The sequence below is a fragment of the Myxine glutinosa genome, chromosome 12 (genome assembly GCF_964187855.1).
Source record: "Myxine glutinosa chromosome 12, kmMyxGlut1.1, whole genome shotgun sequence".
Lineage (NCBI taxonomy): Eukaryota > Metazoa > Chordata > Myxini > Myxiniformes > Myxinidae > Myxine > Myxine glutinosa.
The window spans coordinates 67,714,920-67,729,622 of NC_136272.1; the positions used below are offsets into that span (position 1 = coordinate 67,714,920).

Genomic DNA, 14,703 nt, shown 5'->3' on the forward strand with positions numbered 1-14,703 from the left:
GTATAGCACGAGTCAGATTAAAAGTTCAATAACTCTGAGTCCTTTCCACATTGTCACATGACTGTCACTTCCTTTTCTCATGCTTTAACTCATTGGAAACTTGACTCCGACCCTTTCAGGAAGATGCAAATGCCTCAACAAAATGGAAGTCTTTCCCCTCATTGCAAATGCTTTCTTTAAAGGTTTCCTGGTGCATCGGGCAGATGTAGTTATACGTGTTATGGTTTATATTATAATCAATCATTAGCTTCCATTTTTGTTTTAGACAGGAACCACATCTAGATATGTTGCTTGATCTATATCAATTTTACTTGTGTACAAATGTCCTCAAGTCTCCACTGAGGCGGTTTTAGTTTCTTGTTCAGATGTGAAGCCTACAATTTGGGTCCCAAAGTAAAGCACCAGCCATGGTCAAAAAATGTCTAAATTCAATGGTAAAAATAACGGTGGAACATGCTATGCGCTGCAAGCGTGAGGTTTGAGCGTCTGGTGAGTGGAACAGGGGCAGCCGGGGCCAGAGATTGGAAAGCGAGCCCGCTCCAGATGAGGTTGGAGCGAGGTGGCGGGTTGTAAATCATCCAGGCCCGGCTCCACAGGCCCAGCGTGCGCAAATTGAAGTTCCAAAGCTGTCCGGGTCACGATAGGTTGGCTCGGTCAACACGGGCGGGCAAAGTCAAACAAGCCGTGTGGTCCGCCAAAAGGCGCGGAGAGCCATCGCTCAGTGAATGACAGACAGGAGACGTGGGCACTAGGTGGCTTTTGCACATCCTCGGCAATTTGCCGTCAGTTTATGATGCCGGCTCACCTTTCATGTGCACCTGGCTTCAGCTGGATCCTTCCATCACGATCATATGATTGTAGGCCTACTGCTTCAAATAATCTCTTCAATGGAACCATCCATTGCAATCGGGACCGACGTCAATCCAATCATCTTTGCAACAGGGTGGGGTTATGAACAAATGAATTTACCTTTGAGTGCTCTTGGGGAAGTGGGGGCATCGTTGCAGAAAAACAGTACCACCGAAGTTGTACGCAACACTATCACTGAAGTTCCACACCAACTGTGAAAGTTCACTGGAGTATCATCTGTACCGCCGTGATGACGCCAAATTCCACACTTTTCTCATGTTGAGGGTCACTTTTTAAAGCTGTGGTTCTGTCCACTGCACTTCGTCCTACTTGAAGTCGAATCTGAACCTGTTTATTGCTTCTCTGTCTGACAGTGCGGACAAAGTGGGATGGATTACAAGCAGCTTAGCAAAGGCCAAGCCTACGTCAGGGACATCTGACTTGTCACCCTTTAAAGGACACACGTCACACGTTGTCCCTCTCGAGATGACAGTAACGTGACACACAGGGCATTAGGCACCACTGTAGACGAGTCAGGTGACCCGTGCTCTAGGCTAATGCTGTCCAGGTAATGGGTACCATGCTCCCAAAGCTATCCCCTCCCCACCCCAAGTACAAATCATATTACTATAATTCACCAAATGTCTGTCCGTCTGTCCCAGGTTTTTTTTTTTTTTTTTTTTTTTGTGTATACTGAATCGAGGCTCGTGAAAGAGCTAACATTTACTTCACAAACAAATCGACCAGACAAACAAAATACACAAAAAGAGGGAGCGGAAGACAAGATGGGGAGAAAAGGGGAAGCACACAAACACAACATCCGAGAGCAGGGAGATGTGTGGAAGGGAGAGGGCCCGGGGGGAGGAGGCATGGGAAGGGGGGGGGGGGGGGGGAGGGAGAAGTATAAAGCACAAGGACACCAAGGACTTCCAGGACAGAAGTTGGTATTTCAAAAAGTGGAATTGGGGTGAAATTAGCGGGGGTAGAAAAGATCAAGGTTTTGGATGGGGGAAGATACCGGTTCCCAGGTACCGCAAAAGAAGGTTCCCAGGTACCGCAAAAGAAGAAGAAGAAGAAGGTTCCCAGGTACCGCAAAAATGGCTGAACCGATCGCAACGATATTTTGGGTGGGTAATCCTGGGACCCCCTGGAGCAAAAGAGGCTATATTGTTTTTCCAATTTTTCCAATTTTTCCAATTTTCCAAACACGATGGAATAATATTTACTGACATGAACAGTGATGTGGCTTTTATTGAAATTCTACAAATACTGTTTAGATTTTGATGAGAATTATGAACCTGCCGCGAATGCGGAAGTGGACAGATGATGGCAATGAGCTGGTTTGATAATATCCCAATAAAACCATCATTTAAAACAGTATTTTGTTAAAGTATCAATTGATGATTGGAATTAAGTGAATACAATTACGATTTTGAATTCGTAATTGTGTTCACCCAACCGTACGGAACTTCACACCAGGATTTAAATATTTGTTTATGTCACAAATGTTGTTAAAACTTAATTTTTTTATATTAATGTTATTTAATTTGTGATTGGAGTTATGCTGTTTGGAATGAAAAAAGAGATATCGAGTTCAAGTGAATGACGAAAGGCCGTGACGGTTTCTACTTTCTAAACGTGAAATTCGCGGATCGCCATATGCAGATTCGCCGTTGACTGGGTATGGACCAAACGTACCCGTTTGTTTGCGAACGGGTACGTTTTTCATGGAAGTCCTTCACGAACTTGCTGTCCATGTCTGACGTGCGACTGAAGGTGCTACAGGAATGTGGAATTTATTGGTTTCATGGTTTAGCATTCGCCATTTCTGCATTGTCTGTTCGCTTCTGGCCTCCCACCCGTGCGTAGCATGGGTACCTCACTAGTATAATAAATACATCGACAGCATTTATATTTGTCACCATGGTGATTAATTAACGTGTTTCATGAAAAAGTCACTTTACTGAGTTGCAGTTTTTAAAAGAGTTTTTTCACCCTTCTGGAGTTGGCATCATGCTATGAAATTTGATTTAAAATGGTCCGTGATGTGCCACATTATTGGAGTTCTTTTGTAGCTGTGCTGATCTTACAAATGTCGGTCTCTCAGGCCTGGGCTGTTACTAGACAGATTGGAAAGGCTTGTTCATGGAGTACCTAACCCTACATAATATATATCCGAGTACCGAGTTCTACATATGTACATTACCAGACATCATTCATGGCACATCATGCAACACAATCTCCATCCTCTTCAATGCACTTCATCTAACGGTCAACTCGCTTTTTGATCAAAAACACTGCAGGAGCTTTCTTTCTGGTGGCCTTTGTAAGACAGGTCAGCACCTCGGTATTCTCTGCAGAGCTTCCATTCTGAGCCAATCAGACCTCGGTACAATGTACAAGGCCTTCATTCAAAATGTCATGGAGTATGGGTCCCCGTTCTTGGCTGATGCAGCTGCTTAATTCCCAGGTTGCTCCCCTCGGAGGTCATCGAGTCCAAGGCTCTCCATGTTATTAGCATGTCTTGGCAGGATGATGAGTCACTTGGTCTGCTTCTAGCTGACAGGCAGGTTGGTGGACTCTTCATTTTCTATCGCCTCAATTATGGCCTCGCTCCTTCCATCCTCTACCTGGCTACCTGGGCGCAAGCATTCTTCCAGAAACTCATATGTCATTACTATTCCTAATTCCATGCTGTCCACTCATCTCCATTCCTTCATGTCTCTATTCTCTCGTGTGTGGAACCAACTTCCTGTATCTGTGGTCATGTACTCCTCCCTTTACCCCTTCAATATTGCTGCTCATCGTCACCCCATGCTTACCCAATGTCACCTCAATCACCCTTGCTCTCTTCTCCTTCCACTGATTCCCATCTCTTTCCTTCATGACATTCATCCACTCAACTGCAATGCCTATGTCCATCTGTTCTTCTTTAGCGCTCTTGTCAGTCTGTCAACCTGATGTCATCTGTCACTGAGCTACCCAATGAGCCTTGATTTCTGTATGAAACCAAAAAATAAATAGAGGGTCCGTAGAACACCTTACCCCATGCTGTCTGGAGAAAAAGGATATGGGAAGGGTCTTCTCAAGGCTTGCTTTGCACTTCCAAGCACAATCTATTTCAGAACGAGAGCACATTTTCCAAAACGAGCTGCAATTTTGTCTGAAACTTGACATTCCACCACCAAGAGAGCAGGAAGGGCAAATTTGATTTGACGAGATGACGTAAAATGGCAATATTGCCAATGCCAATGAAAAAACATATGGGATAAAAAGTTTCTCCAAACTGTCCCTATTTCTTGATTTTTTATTTATTTATATATATTGTATATTTTATATATATATTGTTATGTCGGTGGGGTGGTGATATGTAGAGTCAGGTAGATTTGTATAGGTAGGTGCTCCGATGATCGTGATAAGAACCACCACCATGTAATAAGTAGAGGATTTGTTTAGACCGAATGTCGGATTAAGTGTTACATGTGGCCATACGAGGATGGTCCTTGTGTTAACTAGTTGTAGGGATTATGGAATAAGTGACCTTGTTCGTCTAACCTCGGTGATTTATTTCCCTTCTTCCTGTATGGCACCGCATTAGACACATATAGTAGAAAGTGCCCATTAAACTGCACTCAGATAACAATTAAAACCACCAGGAAGCCAGGTTATTGAGCGCTGCCGCTCATTACACCACTGGAAAGCACACAACGAAGACAAGCAGGCCAAAAGGCACACCTCAAGGGGTCATCATTAGTCGGAACTTTGAGTGACAACCAGGATTATTAAGAAGCGAGACACTGGTTGGTGGGGTGTGGCAGATGACTTCAGAGCCTGTCAATAAAAGAACGCGCTGGCGGACATTTCCTGCTTCTTGCTTCTTCCAGTTCTGGATGCGTACCTGAACAGTCGCCCTTCTGCTTCTCGTTTTGAGCTTTCTTATTCTCGTTTGTCCTTCCTGCTTCGTTCCTCCTGGCTTTTCTTCTTCGTCGCCCTTCACCGACGGACCGATTTGCACTTCACTCCCTGCAAAAAGGGCATGGATGGACGGAAAGGCGCCAAGTGAACCAGCTGCGTTCCGAGTCTTGCTGGTGATCATGGAGAGGCAGAAGAGCCGCGGACGGAGGGTTGAGGTTTTGCCGGTGCGGCTGGAGGAGCGAACGGTACGTCTGCCGTTGTCGGGCATGAGAGGCCTATTTCGTGCCAGCGGGCAGGGCCTGGAGAGACGGGGTGGACTGAGGCCTAGTTCCCGCCAACGAGCAAGCAGTTCCCGCCAGGGCCTCGGACGATCCTGACAAGATATTCCAGCAGGCCTGAGTTAAGTCCACTAAATAACCTACACCATTGTATTTTTCACCTCTTTATTTCATCCCCTGTCTGAGTGCAAATCTGTTTGTAAGGAGCGCTCCAATTTATGACTTTAGTTTCACTGTCACGTTTTCTTGTTATCGGTATTGTCTTTAATAAACCCTTTGTTATTTTCCTGTACATTTTAAATACGCCTGGTTTGAGTTACTTTTTGCAGGTAGAAGATTGCCTGTCGGGATCACTCAGGTAAGACCCTTCATTCCTCCTCTTTCCTTTCTTCCTCCGGCGCATATATAAAGTCCGAATTTGATCGTCGCCTCGGAGTTAAAGCTTGCTTTGGCCATTCATGATACCTGTGGTATTCACCTGGGGTATCACGCGACAATAAATATACATATATATATATATATATATATATATATACAGTATATATATATATATATATATATATATATATATATATATATATATATATATATATATATATATATATATATATATATATATATATATATATATTATATATTGTTGCGGTTTTGAGTCTGTCAAGTGAGCCTAATAAAGGTTAAAGTTTGCCCCCCCCATAGTTAGTCACACAAGCAACATGTAGCCTCGCAATAGTATAGTTATGTCTTAGTATTTGTGAGCTTAGTTCCTCTCCTTTGTTAATTCTGCGTTGAGTAGGAGCCAGGAAAATAGGCCCTACTGCCACCGATCATCCTACGTCCGTAGTCTCAATCCCTTTTGCGTTAACGTTGGTTCATATTGGGCGAGTTAACACGAGGTAGGCAGAGGAGGATCGGGGCGGAGTCGAGGCGGAGCGGCAGAAGCAATGATGGTAAGCACGAGCCGCCAATCAGAGCTCGAGGGTGGTGGCGGCGGCGTGGCGTCAGAGGGCGTGGTGAGAAGAGTCGGGTGAGTTCCAGAAGGTTTGGGGGGCGTAGCTATAAAACCCGCTGCGTGAAAGCCCTCGAGAGGACTCGCTGCGAGAGAGAAAGAGAAAGGACTGCTGCCTGATAGGACTTGCTGCGTTATAGAGGACTACTGCCTGATAGGACTCACAGAAGAGAGAGAGAGATAAAGGACTCGCGTTGTGATGAACTTGACGAACTTGCACAAGAACGCGCGTGCTAACCAGCTCGGAGGGTATTGAAGAAGAGGGGTTGGCCGCTACACATACGCGGGCGCAGTCAGACGCGCTTATGAATGAGTATAGCGCATTTGAGATGCGTGAGTGAACAAGGCTGCGTAACCGCCAGCCGCGCTAAAATCTGCCCTCTACCGTTCCGCCCCATCATCTGCTTTGTTCGAGAGACGCGCTACGAGTCCCTGCCTTCGCCTGCCACCATCATCCTCGCGGGACGTGCCGGGGACCGTGGAGAGCTGGACGAGGACCATCTCTGGACGCATTGGGGAACACCTGCCCATCTGCAATACCCTATGTGAGTGTGAGACGAGCCCGTTGTCCAAAGGATAAGTTACGACTGCTTAAGGATTGCTCTGTGTCTCTTCGTCCTTGAACTGTATATATGTGTGGGAATAATTAAACCATCTGTTCTTCCTTTCCTCCCTGATTCGATCATTCCTGTGGTTTCCTCATTGACTAAGCGTGGCACGAATAGGATCGCTCCAATCGGGTTCCAACATCTAAGACTGCGCGGACCACGTGTACGCAATCCGCTCGGCATACTAACATCACACGTGGTTCGTGCGAGGCTTGTTTCCTCGCTCCCAGGGCAGCGCAGGGACTTAGGTACGAGCGAAAAGTAGTCCCGAAACCCTACGCCGCGTGTGTCCGGGAAGGACGTAATAAGTCTCGGTTCCGCCAGGCTCAGTAAAGACAAGGGGATGAATCCCCCCTTGATAAGGGGAAGAAGGCTGGCGTAGAGAACCGTAACAATATATATATATATATATATATATTTACATATACATACATACACACACATTGCATTGTTGTGGGTGTTTAATCCTGTGAATACAGACTCAATTTAATTCCACCAAATATGCACACACGATCTGTTCAAACACCAGACTCCGGACGTGATTCGCTAATATTCCTCTTCATACAATGAACGAATAATCAAGATGTTTGGAGTTTGCAGTTTGAACTCACCAGATTTAGTGGTCGGGGTCTCTGCTGGAATTTCTGGCTTTGGACTTGTAGGTGATGGCAAATCAAATTCCTCAATGACATCATCTGCTCAAAAAAGAAAACAAAGTAGACATTCATTGTGGTTGAAACAAATAAGCAGTGGCAGAATGTCATGGGTATTGGCGGATTTTTCGTAAACAAAGTCGAGGCTCATGGAAGAGCTTGTTGATAGAGGGTGGAAGCCAATGCGGGACAATAGAGAACAATACAGAGAAAATATAGGGACAATATGGGACTATATATATATATACACGATAAGAATATATATATATATATATACAGTCATGTGAAAAAGTAAGTACACCCCATGTAAAGTTTTGACTTTTTCAACATATTTCAACATACAGCTGTTTGATCTTCATTTCAACAATATTGATAGATAAAGGTGATATAATATAACAAATATCATGAAACATTTACATTTTGTAGTCCATCGTATAATTTAAATAAACATAAATGCAAATTTCGCATGTGGAAAAAGTAAGTACACCCCTACATTTATCACTACTTCAAATACCTAAAATTAGAATCAGGTGCACCAGCTCAGGTGCAAAATATGATTAGAACATCGTTAGAGAGGATCTTGGAGGAACCTGTCTTATTTAAACATCAGTCATTTAGTTTGGTTTGCTCTTTGTTGTTGAAGTGTGCGGCGTCACCATGCCTAGATCAAAAGAGCTCTCTGAGGCCTTCAGAAAGAAGGTTATCGATGCCTACGAGTCTGGGAAGGGATTTAAAAAGATCTCCAAACAATTTGAAATCAATCATTCAACTGTCCGGAAGATCATCTACAATTGGAGAAGATTCCAAACAACTGCCAACTTGTTCAGGCCAGGCCGCCCCAGCAAGTTCAGCCCGAGAGCAGACCGCAACATGCTGAAAGAAGTCTCTAAGAACCCCAGAATGTCATCACAGGACCTACAGGTAGCTCTTGCCACTGTTGATGTCAAAGTGCACGAGTCTACCATTAGAAAGAGGCTGCACAAATTTGATCGACATGGGAGGTGTGCCAGGAGGAAACCTTTGCTGTCCAGAAAGAACATCAGGGCAAGACTAAAGTTTGCCAATGAACACCGAGGCAAAGTCCAGCACTTCTGGAACAATGTGCTCTGGACAGATGAGTCAAAGGTAGAGCTATTTGGCCACTGTACCAGAAGACATGTTTGGCGAAAACCAAAGACAGCATTTGACCACAATAACCTGATACCAACTGTAGAGCATGGTGGTGGAAATATTATGGTTTGGGGCAGCTTTGCTGCATCAGGGCCTGGGCAGCTCACCATCATAGAATTCCACTATGAATTCTCATTGTACCAAAGGGTGCTTGAGGATAATGCGAGGCCATCTGTCGGAGTGTTGAGGCTCAACCGAAGGTGGACCTTGCAACATGACAATGACCCTAAACATACCAGTAAATCCATCAAGGAATGGCTGAAAAGAAAGAAATGGAGGGTTCTGGAATGGCAAAGTCAAAGCCCGGATCTAAATCTCATCGAGATGTTGTGGGGGGATTTGAAACGAGCTGTGCATGCAAGAAACCCCTCAAGCATCGCACAGCTGAAAGAATTCTGCATGGAGGAGTGGGCATAAATTTCTCCCAGTCGATCTCAGAGACTGGCAGACAGTTATAAGAAACGCCTACTTGAGGTTGTTTCTGCCAAAGGGGGAAATACCACCTAATAGAGCCAAGGGTGTACTTACTTTTACCACATGCGAAATTTGCATTTATGTTTATTTAAATTATACAATGGACTAAAAATGTAAATGTTTCATGATATTTGTTATATTATATCACCTTTATCTATCAATATTGTTGAAATGAAGATCAAACAGCTGTATGTTGAAATATGTTGAAAAAGTCAAAACTTTACATGGGGTGTACTTACTTTTTCACGTGACTGTATATATATATACAGTGGAACCTTGACTTACGAGTGCCCCAACTTACGAGTTTTTCGAGATACGAGCCGTCGCTCCGGCAGTTTATTGCTTTGAGATGCGAGCCGAGATCCGAGTTACGAGCTTTCGCCACCCGGTCACGTGGTTATCTTGCCGTTCAAGTACGTATCTCTGTCGTATAGCGCTGCATTTTTTTTTTCGCATTTTGGTTATTTCGAGTTCACGCCGCCAGGTGGGTTCTGGTCACGTGGTTATCTTGCCGTTCAAGTACAGTACGTATCTCTGTCGTATAGCGATGCATTTTAATAATAATAATAATAATTCATTTATTTTGTATAGCGCTTTTCCAGAAGCCCAAAGGCGCTTTGACAGAGTGGAAAACATAATGCATAACAATACATGAAAATAACAATTGCAAAAAGACAAGAATCAAGAAAACAAACAGCAGCGATATACGGCATATATATAAGACAAGAATCAAAAAGACAAGACAAGAATCAATAGGGAAATATTTAAAGCAAAAGGAGGGAGAAGGAGAAGAGATAGTCAGGGGTTAAATGCTGTGGGTTGAATGTTGAATGCAGCGTTGAACAGGTGGGTCTTTAGTGATGTTTTGAATGTGGTGAGTGAGGAGGAGTCTCTGATGGTGTGAGGTAGTGAGTTCCAGAGGGTGGGAGCAGCGATGGAGAAGGCCCTGTCCCCCCAGGATCTGAATTTGGTCCGGATGGAGGGGGTCAGGAGGTTGGTACCAGCAGAGCGGAGGTTGCGGGTGGGAGTGTGTCTGGAGAGGAGGTCAGCCAGGTAGGATGGGGCCAGGTTATGGAGGGCTTTGTATGTCAAGAGGAGGATTTTGTACTGGATTCTCTGGGGGATGGGGAGCCAGTGAAGCTTGTAAAGGACGGGGGTGATGTGGTCACGGGTCCGGGAATGAGTGAGTAGACGGGCAGCGGAGTTCTGAATGTATTGGAGTTTATTGGTGATTTTTGAGGGTGAACCATAGAGGAGGCTATTGCAGTAGTCCAGACGGGAGGTGATGAAGGCGTGGATGAGGGTTTCTGCAGCCGTGGAGGAGAGGGATGAGCGGAGACGGGCAATGTTTTTCAGGTGAAAGAAGGCTGACTTTGTGATCTGTTTAGTGTATTTGTCGAAGGAAAGGGTTTGGTCAAAGATGACGCCAAGATTCCGGATGTGAGGGGAGGTGGATACTGGGATACCGTCGATGTTGAGGGCAAAGTTATGGGTGGATTTTGTGAGCGTTTTTGGGCCAATGATGATTATTTCAGATTTATCACAGTTAAGCTTGAGGAAGTTGATTTGAAGCCAGGATTTTATTTCAGTGATGCAGTTTGTCAGGATAGAGTGGGTGTCGGTGGAGACGGACTTGGTGGAGATGAAAAGCTGGATGTCATCGGCGAAGCAGTGGAATTGGAGACCATGACGGCGGATTAAGTGACCGAGCGGGGACAGGTAAAGGATGAAGAGGAGGGGGCCAAGAACTGAACCTTGGGGGACACCTTGGGGGAGGGGAGCAGTGGGGGATTTGCAGTTATTGATGGAGATGAACTGGCATCTGTCAGAGAGGTATGATTTAATCCAAGAGAGGGCAGTGCCGGTGACGTTAAAGGTGGATTCAAGTCGGGTGAGGAGGATAGTGTGATCGATGGTGTCAAAGGCAGCGCTGAGGTCGAGGAGGACGAGAATGTTGAGGTTGCCAGCGTCAGAGGAGAGGAGAAGGTCGTTGGTGATTTTGAGGAGAGCAGTTTCAGTACTGTGGTTGGAGCGGAATCCGGATTGGAATGTTTCATACAAGTTATTGGCAGAGAGATGATGTTTGAGTTGAGTGGCTACAGCGCGTTCCAAAACTTTTGACAGAAAGGGTAGGTTGGAGATGGGTCTGAAGTTGTTTAGGGTGTCAGGGTTTAGACCAGGTTTTTTTAGAATGGGGGTAACAGCAGCAATTTTGAGGGATGGTGGGACGATGCCTGTAGACAGGGAGGAGTTTATTGTTGCAATGATAAGTGGAGAGAGAGCAGGGAGGGAGGCTTTGACAAAGCTGGAGGGGATGGGGTCAAGAGTGCAGGTGGCAGTTTTCATTCCTATGAGGAGTTCAGAGAGGTCAGTAGGAGAGATTGGGGAGAACCGAGACAGGGGATGGCAGGACAAGGGGGGGCAGGTGGTTGGAGGGGGAGCGGGTGCGGCGGTGGTCAAGCTGTTGTAGATGTTGTCAATTTTGCGTTGGAAGAAAGAGAGGAAGGAGATGCAGTTGTCTACTGTGAATGACTGGGTGATGGTGTTCAGGGGGCGGAGGAGTTTGTTTATTGTCGAGAAGAGTGCTTTTGGGTTTCCGGAGCCAGAGTGGATAATTTGAGAGTAGTAGGCAGAGCGGGCGCGGGAGAGGGCATCTTTGTAGTGTTGTATGTGGTCCTTGTAGGCTTGGGAGTGAACTGTGAGACCCGTTTTATTGCGGAGTCTTTCAAGTTGGCGAGCACGAGTTTTCATCAGGTGGAGTTCAGGGGCAAACCAGGGAGCAGAATGGGTGAAAGAAACTGTTTTGGTTTTTACAGGCGCAAGCTGGTCAAGGCAGGAGGAGAGAGTGTGGTTGTAGTAGTCAGTGAGGTCGGAAGGGGTGTGGAGGTCAATGAAGGGAGAAGTGGACATTTTTTCAGAGAGGGTGGATGAGAATGAGGTAGGTGAAAGAGCGTTTAGCTTACGGAAGTTGATTGTGCGATAATGCCTTGGTGTTGGGGCGGGGATGTTGATGGTCAGAGTGATGGCTAAGTGGTCAGAGAGGGTGAGGTCGGAGCCATAGAGATGGTGCAAATTTAATCCAGTGGAGCAGACAAGGTCCAAAATGTGACCACGGATATGGGTAGGAAAGTCGACATGTTGAGTGAGGTTAAAGCAGGTGAGTAAATCAGTGAAGTCAGTGGTTATTGTGGAGTCAGTGGAGTCCATGTGGATATTGAAATCACCAAGGAGGAGGATTGAGGGGGAGAGGGAACATAGCTGGGTCAGAAAGTAGGAGAAGTCAGACAGGAATGATGGGTGTGGTTTGGGAGGGCGGTAGACGACAGCCATGACTGACTGCGTGTGACCAGAGAGTTTTAAAGCCAGGTGTTCAAATGATGGAGCAGATGAGATGGAGATGAGGTTGGTCTTGATGTCTTGACGGTGGATAACGGCAATTCCACCACCTCGGCCCTCCGAGCGTGGTTTATTGACGTAGGAATATCCATTGGGTGTGGTGAGGTTGAGTGTGTAGTAGTCCAGAGGTTGTTGCCAGGTTTCGGTGAGACAGAGAAAGTCCAGTTTGTTATCCAGGATGTATTCGTTCAGGATGAGGCATTTATTGTTGAGGGACCGGGTGTTGAACAGGGTGAGCTTGATGTTGTTTTGAACAGCAGGGATGAATTCAGGTGATTTAGCCAGGGTTCGTAGGCAAGAGGTGCGATCGTGTGGGTTGCTGTGACCAGGTGCGCTGGGACGAAGAGTGAGAGTGCGCTGAGCCGACCAGAGGACGGGGATGGAGTGACCTGATTGCAAATAAACAAACTTGCGACCGGAGCCACGGTGAATGTACCTGGGTCGTCGGAGGAGTCCATTTGATTTGATGGCAGAGATGCATGATGGGGTGGAGCGGGTATTGAGCAGAAGAAGCCTTGCGGCGGAGTACTTCAGAGCCATGCCAGGCAGGAGCGAAGGGACGAGTACGAGGCCAAGGTCGAGGAGGCAAAGCGGCAAACGCAGCGGCAAACGCAGCGGCAAACGACTGCAGCCGCTAATCAAGACCACAGCGGCAAACAAGGCCACAAGGCCACCGGCAAACAAGGCCACGGCCACAATCAACGGGAGCGGGCCTTTCGAATTCCGTATTCCGTACCATCAAAAGCAGATTCCGTTATCCAGCCGGAGAACACGCGGCACGTGCGGGTGTGAAAAGGCAGGACAGGTGTGAGATGTCAGGTCAGAAAGGTAGAAGCAGACCCTGTACATCCATCCAGTCGGAGAAGCGGCGAATATGCAACGCCAGCGTCCTCTCGCAACCGAACCCGCAAATTTCAACCCGCATTTTAGTTTTCGCATTTTGGTTATTTCGAGTTTACGCCGCCAGGTAGGTTCTGGTCACGTGGTTATCTTGCCGTTCAAGTACAGTACGTATCTCTGTCGTATAGCGATGCATTTTAGTTTTCGCATTTTGGTTATTTCGGAAAATTTCATGTTCATGTCGAACATTTCATGTTCATGTTCATGTTTTCATGTTCATGCCATGCCAGGCCACAACTTGTTCAGAGTGCCGGCGATAGCTCGCCTTCTCTTTGTGGAAAACACGGTGAGATCCTTAACATCCAACAACTAATGGGACGCAAACGGGGCGCCCAGTTTAGCGGTACACACATTGATGAATCACCCTGCCTGTGAAACACCGACATGACAGGTTATAGCTGGGTCGGGATTCAAACCCAGGCTGGACAGTTTAGACTTTAGAGTCAAGTGTGCGTACCTCCAGTCCATCCTGCCAACTTGTATGCTGCATACAGGTGAAATATAAAGCGCGAGATATTTTTATATATACTGTATATTTAAAAAAAAATTGGTGTGGTTTTTGGCGGGCTGGAACGGATTAATAGCATTTCAATGCATTTTAATGGGGAAATTTGATTTGAGATACGAGCAATTTGAGTTACGAGCTCGGTCACGGAACGAATTAAACTCGTAAGTCAAGGTTCCACTGTATATATATATATATATATATATATATATATATATATATATATATATATATATATATATATATATATATATATATATATATATATATATATCTTTATGTTTATATATATATATATATATATATATATATATATATGTATATATATATATATATATATATGTATATATATATATATATATATATATATATATATATATATATATATATATATATATATATATATATATATATATATATATATATATATATATATATATATATATATATATATATACAGTCACGTGTATATATATATACTGTATATATATATATATATATATATATATATATATATATATATATATATATATATATATACAGTCACGTGTGTGTATGTATATATATATATATATATATATATATATATATATATATATATATATATATATATATATATATATATATATATATATATATACATACACGTGTATATATATATATATATATATATATATATATATATATATATATATATATATATATATATATATATATACACATATATATACTAGCTTGGCTCGGCTCGCTGCGCTCGCCTCACCAAGCGTCGTTACTGAGGAGCGGGCTTATTTTAGCTGAGGATAATGACTGTACCTGAGTTGCTGTGTTGTCATGATTTACACCAATCATAATACAAACAATTATTTTGCACAAATGTATTTGTTGTGTTTGTGATATTACATTTTTATCGGCAATTTAGGTTGAAGATTTAGGTTGAATGTTT

At 44.4% G+C, this 14,703-nt stretch overlaps 1 protein-coding gene across 2 annotated transcripts in view; it reads right to left on the reverse strand.

Annotated features, from left to right (window-relative positions):
* SKAP2 (src kinase associated phosphoprotein 2) overlaps positions 1–14,703 on the reverse strand; it is a 308,716-nt gene that overhangs the window by 21,463 nt on the left and 272,550 nt on the right. For both annotated transcript variants that reach the window (XM_078766927.1, XM_078766928.1), the window contains exon 10: positions 7,271–7,354. In XM_078766927.1, the coding sequence (XP_078623053.1) occupies positions 7,271–7,354 (84 nt within the window). The remainder of the gene's footprint in view (positions 1–7,270; positions 7,355–14,703) is intronic.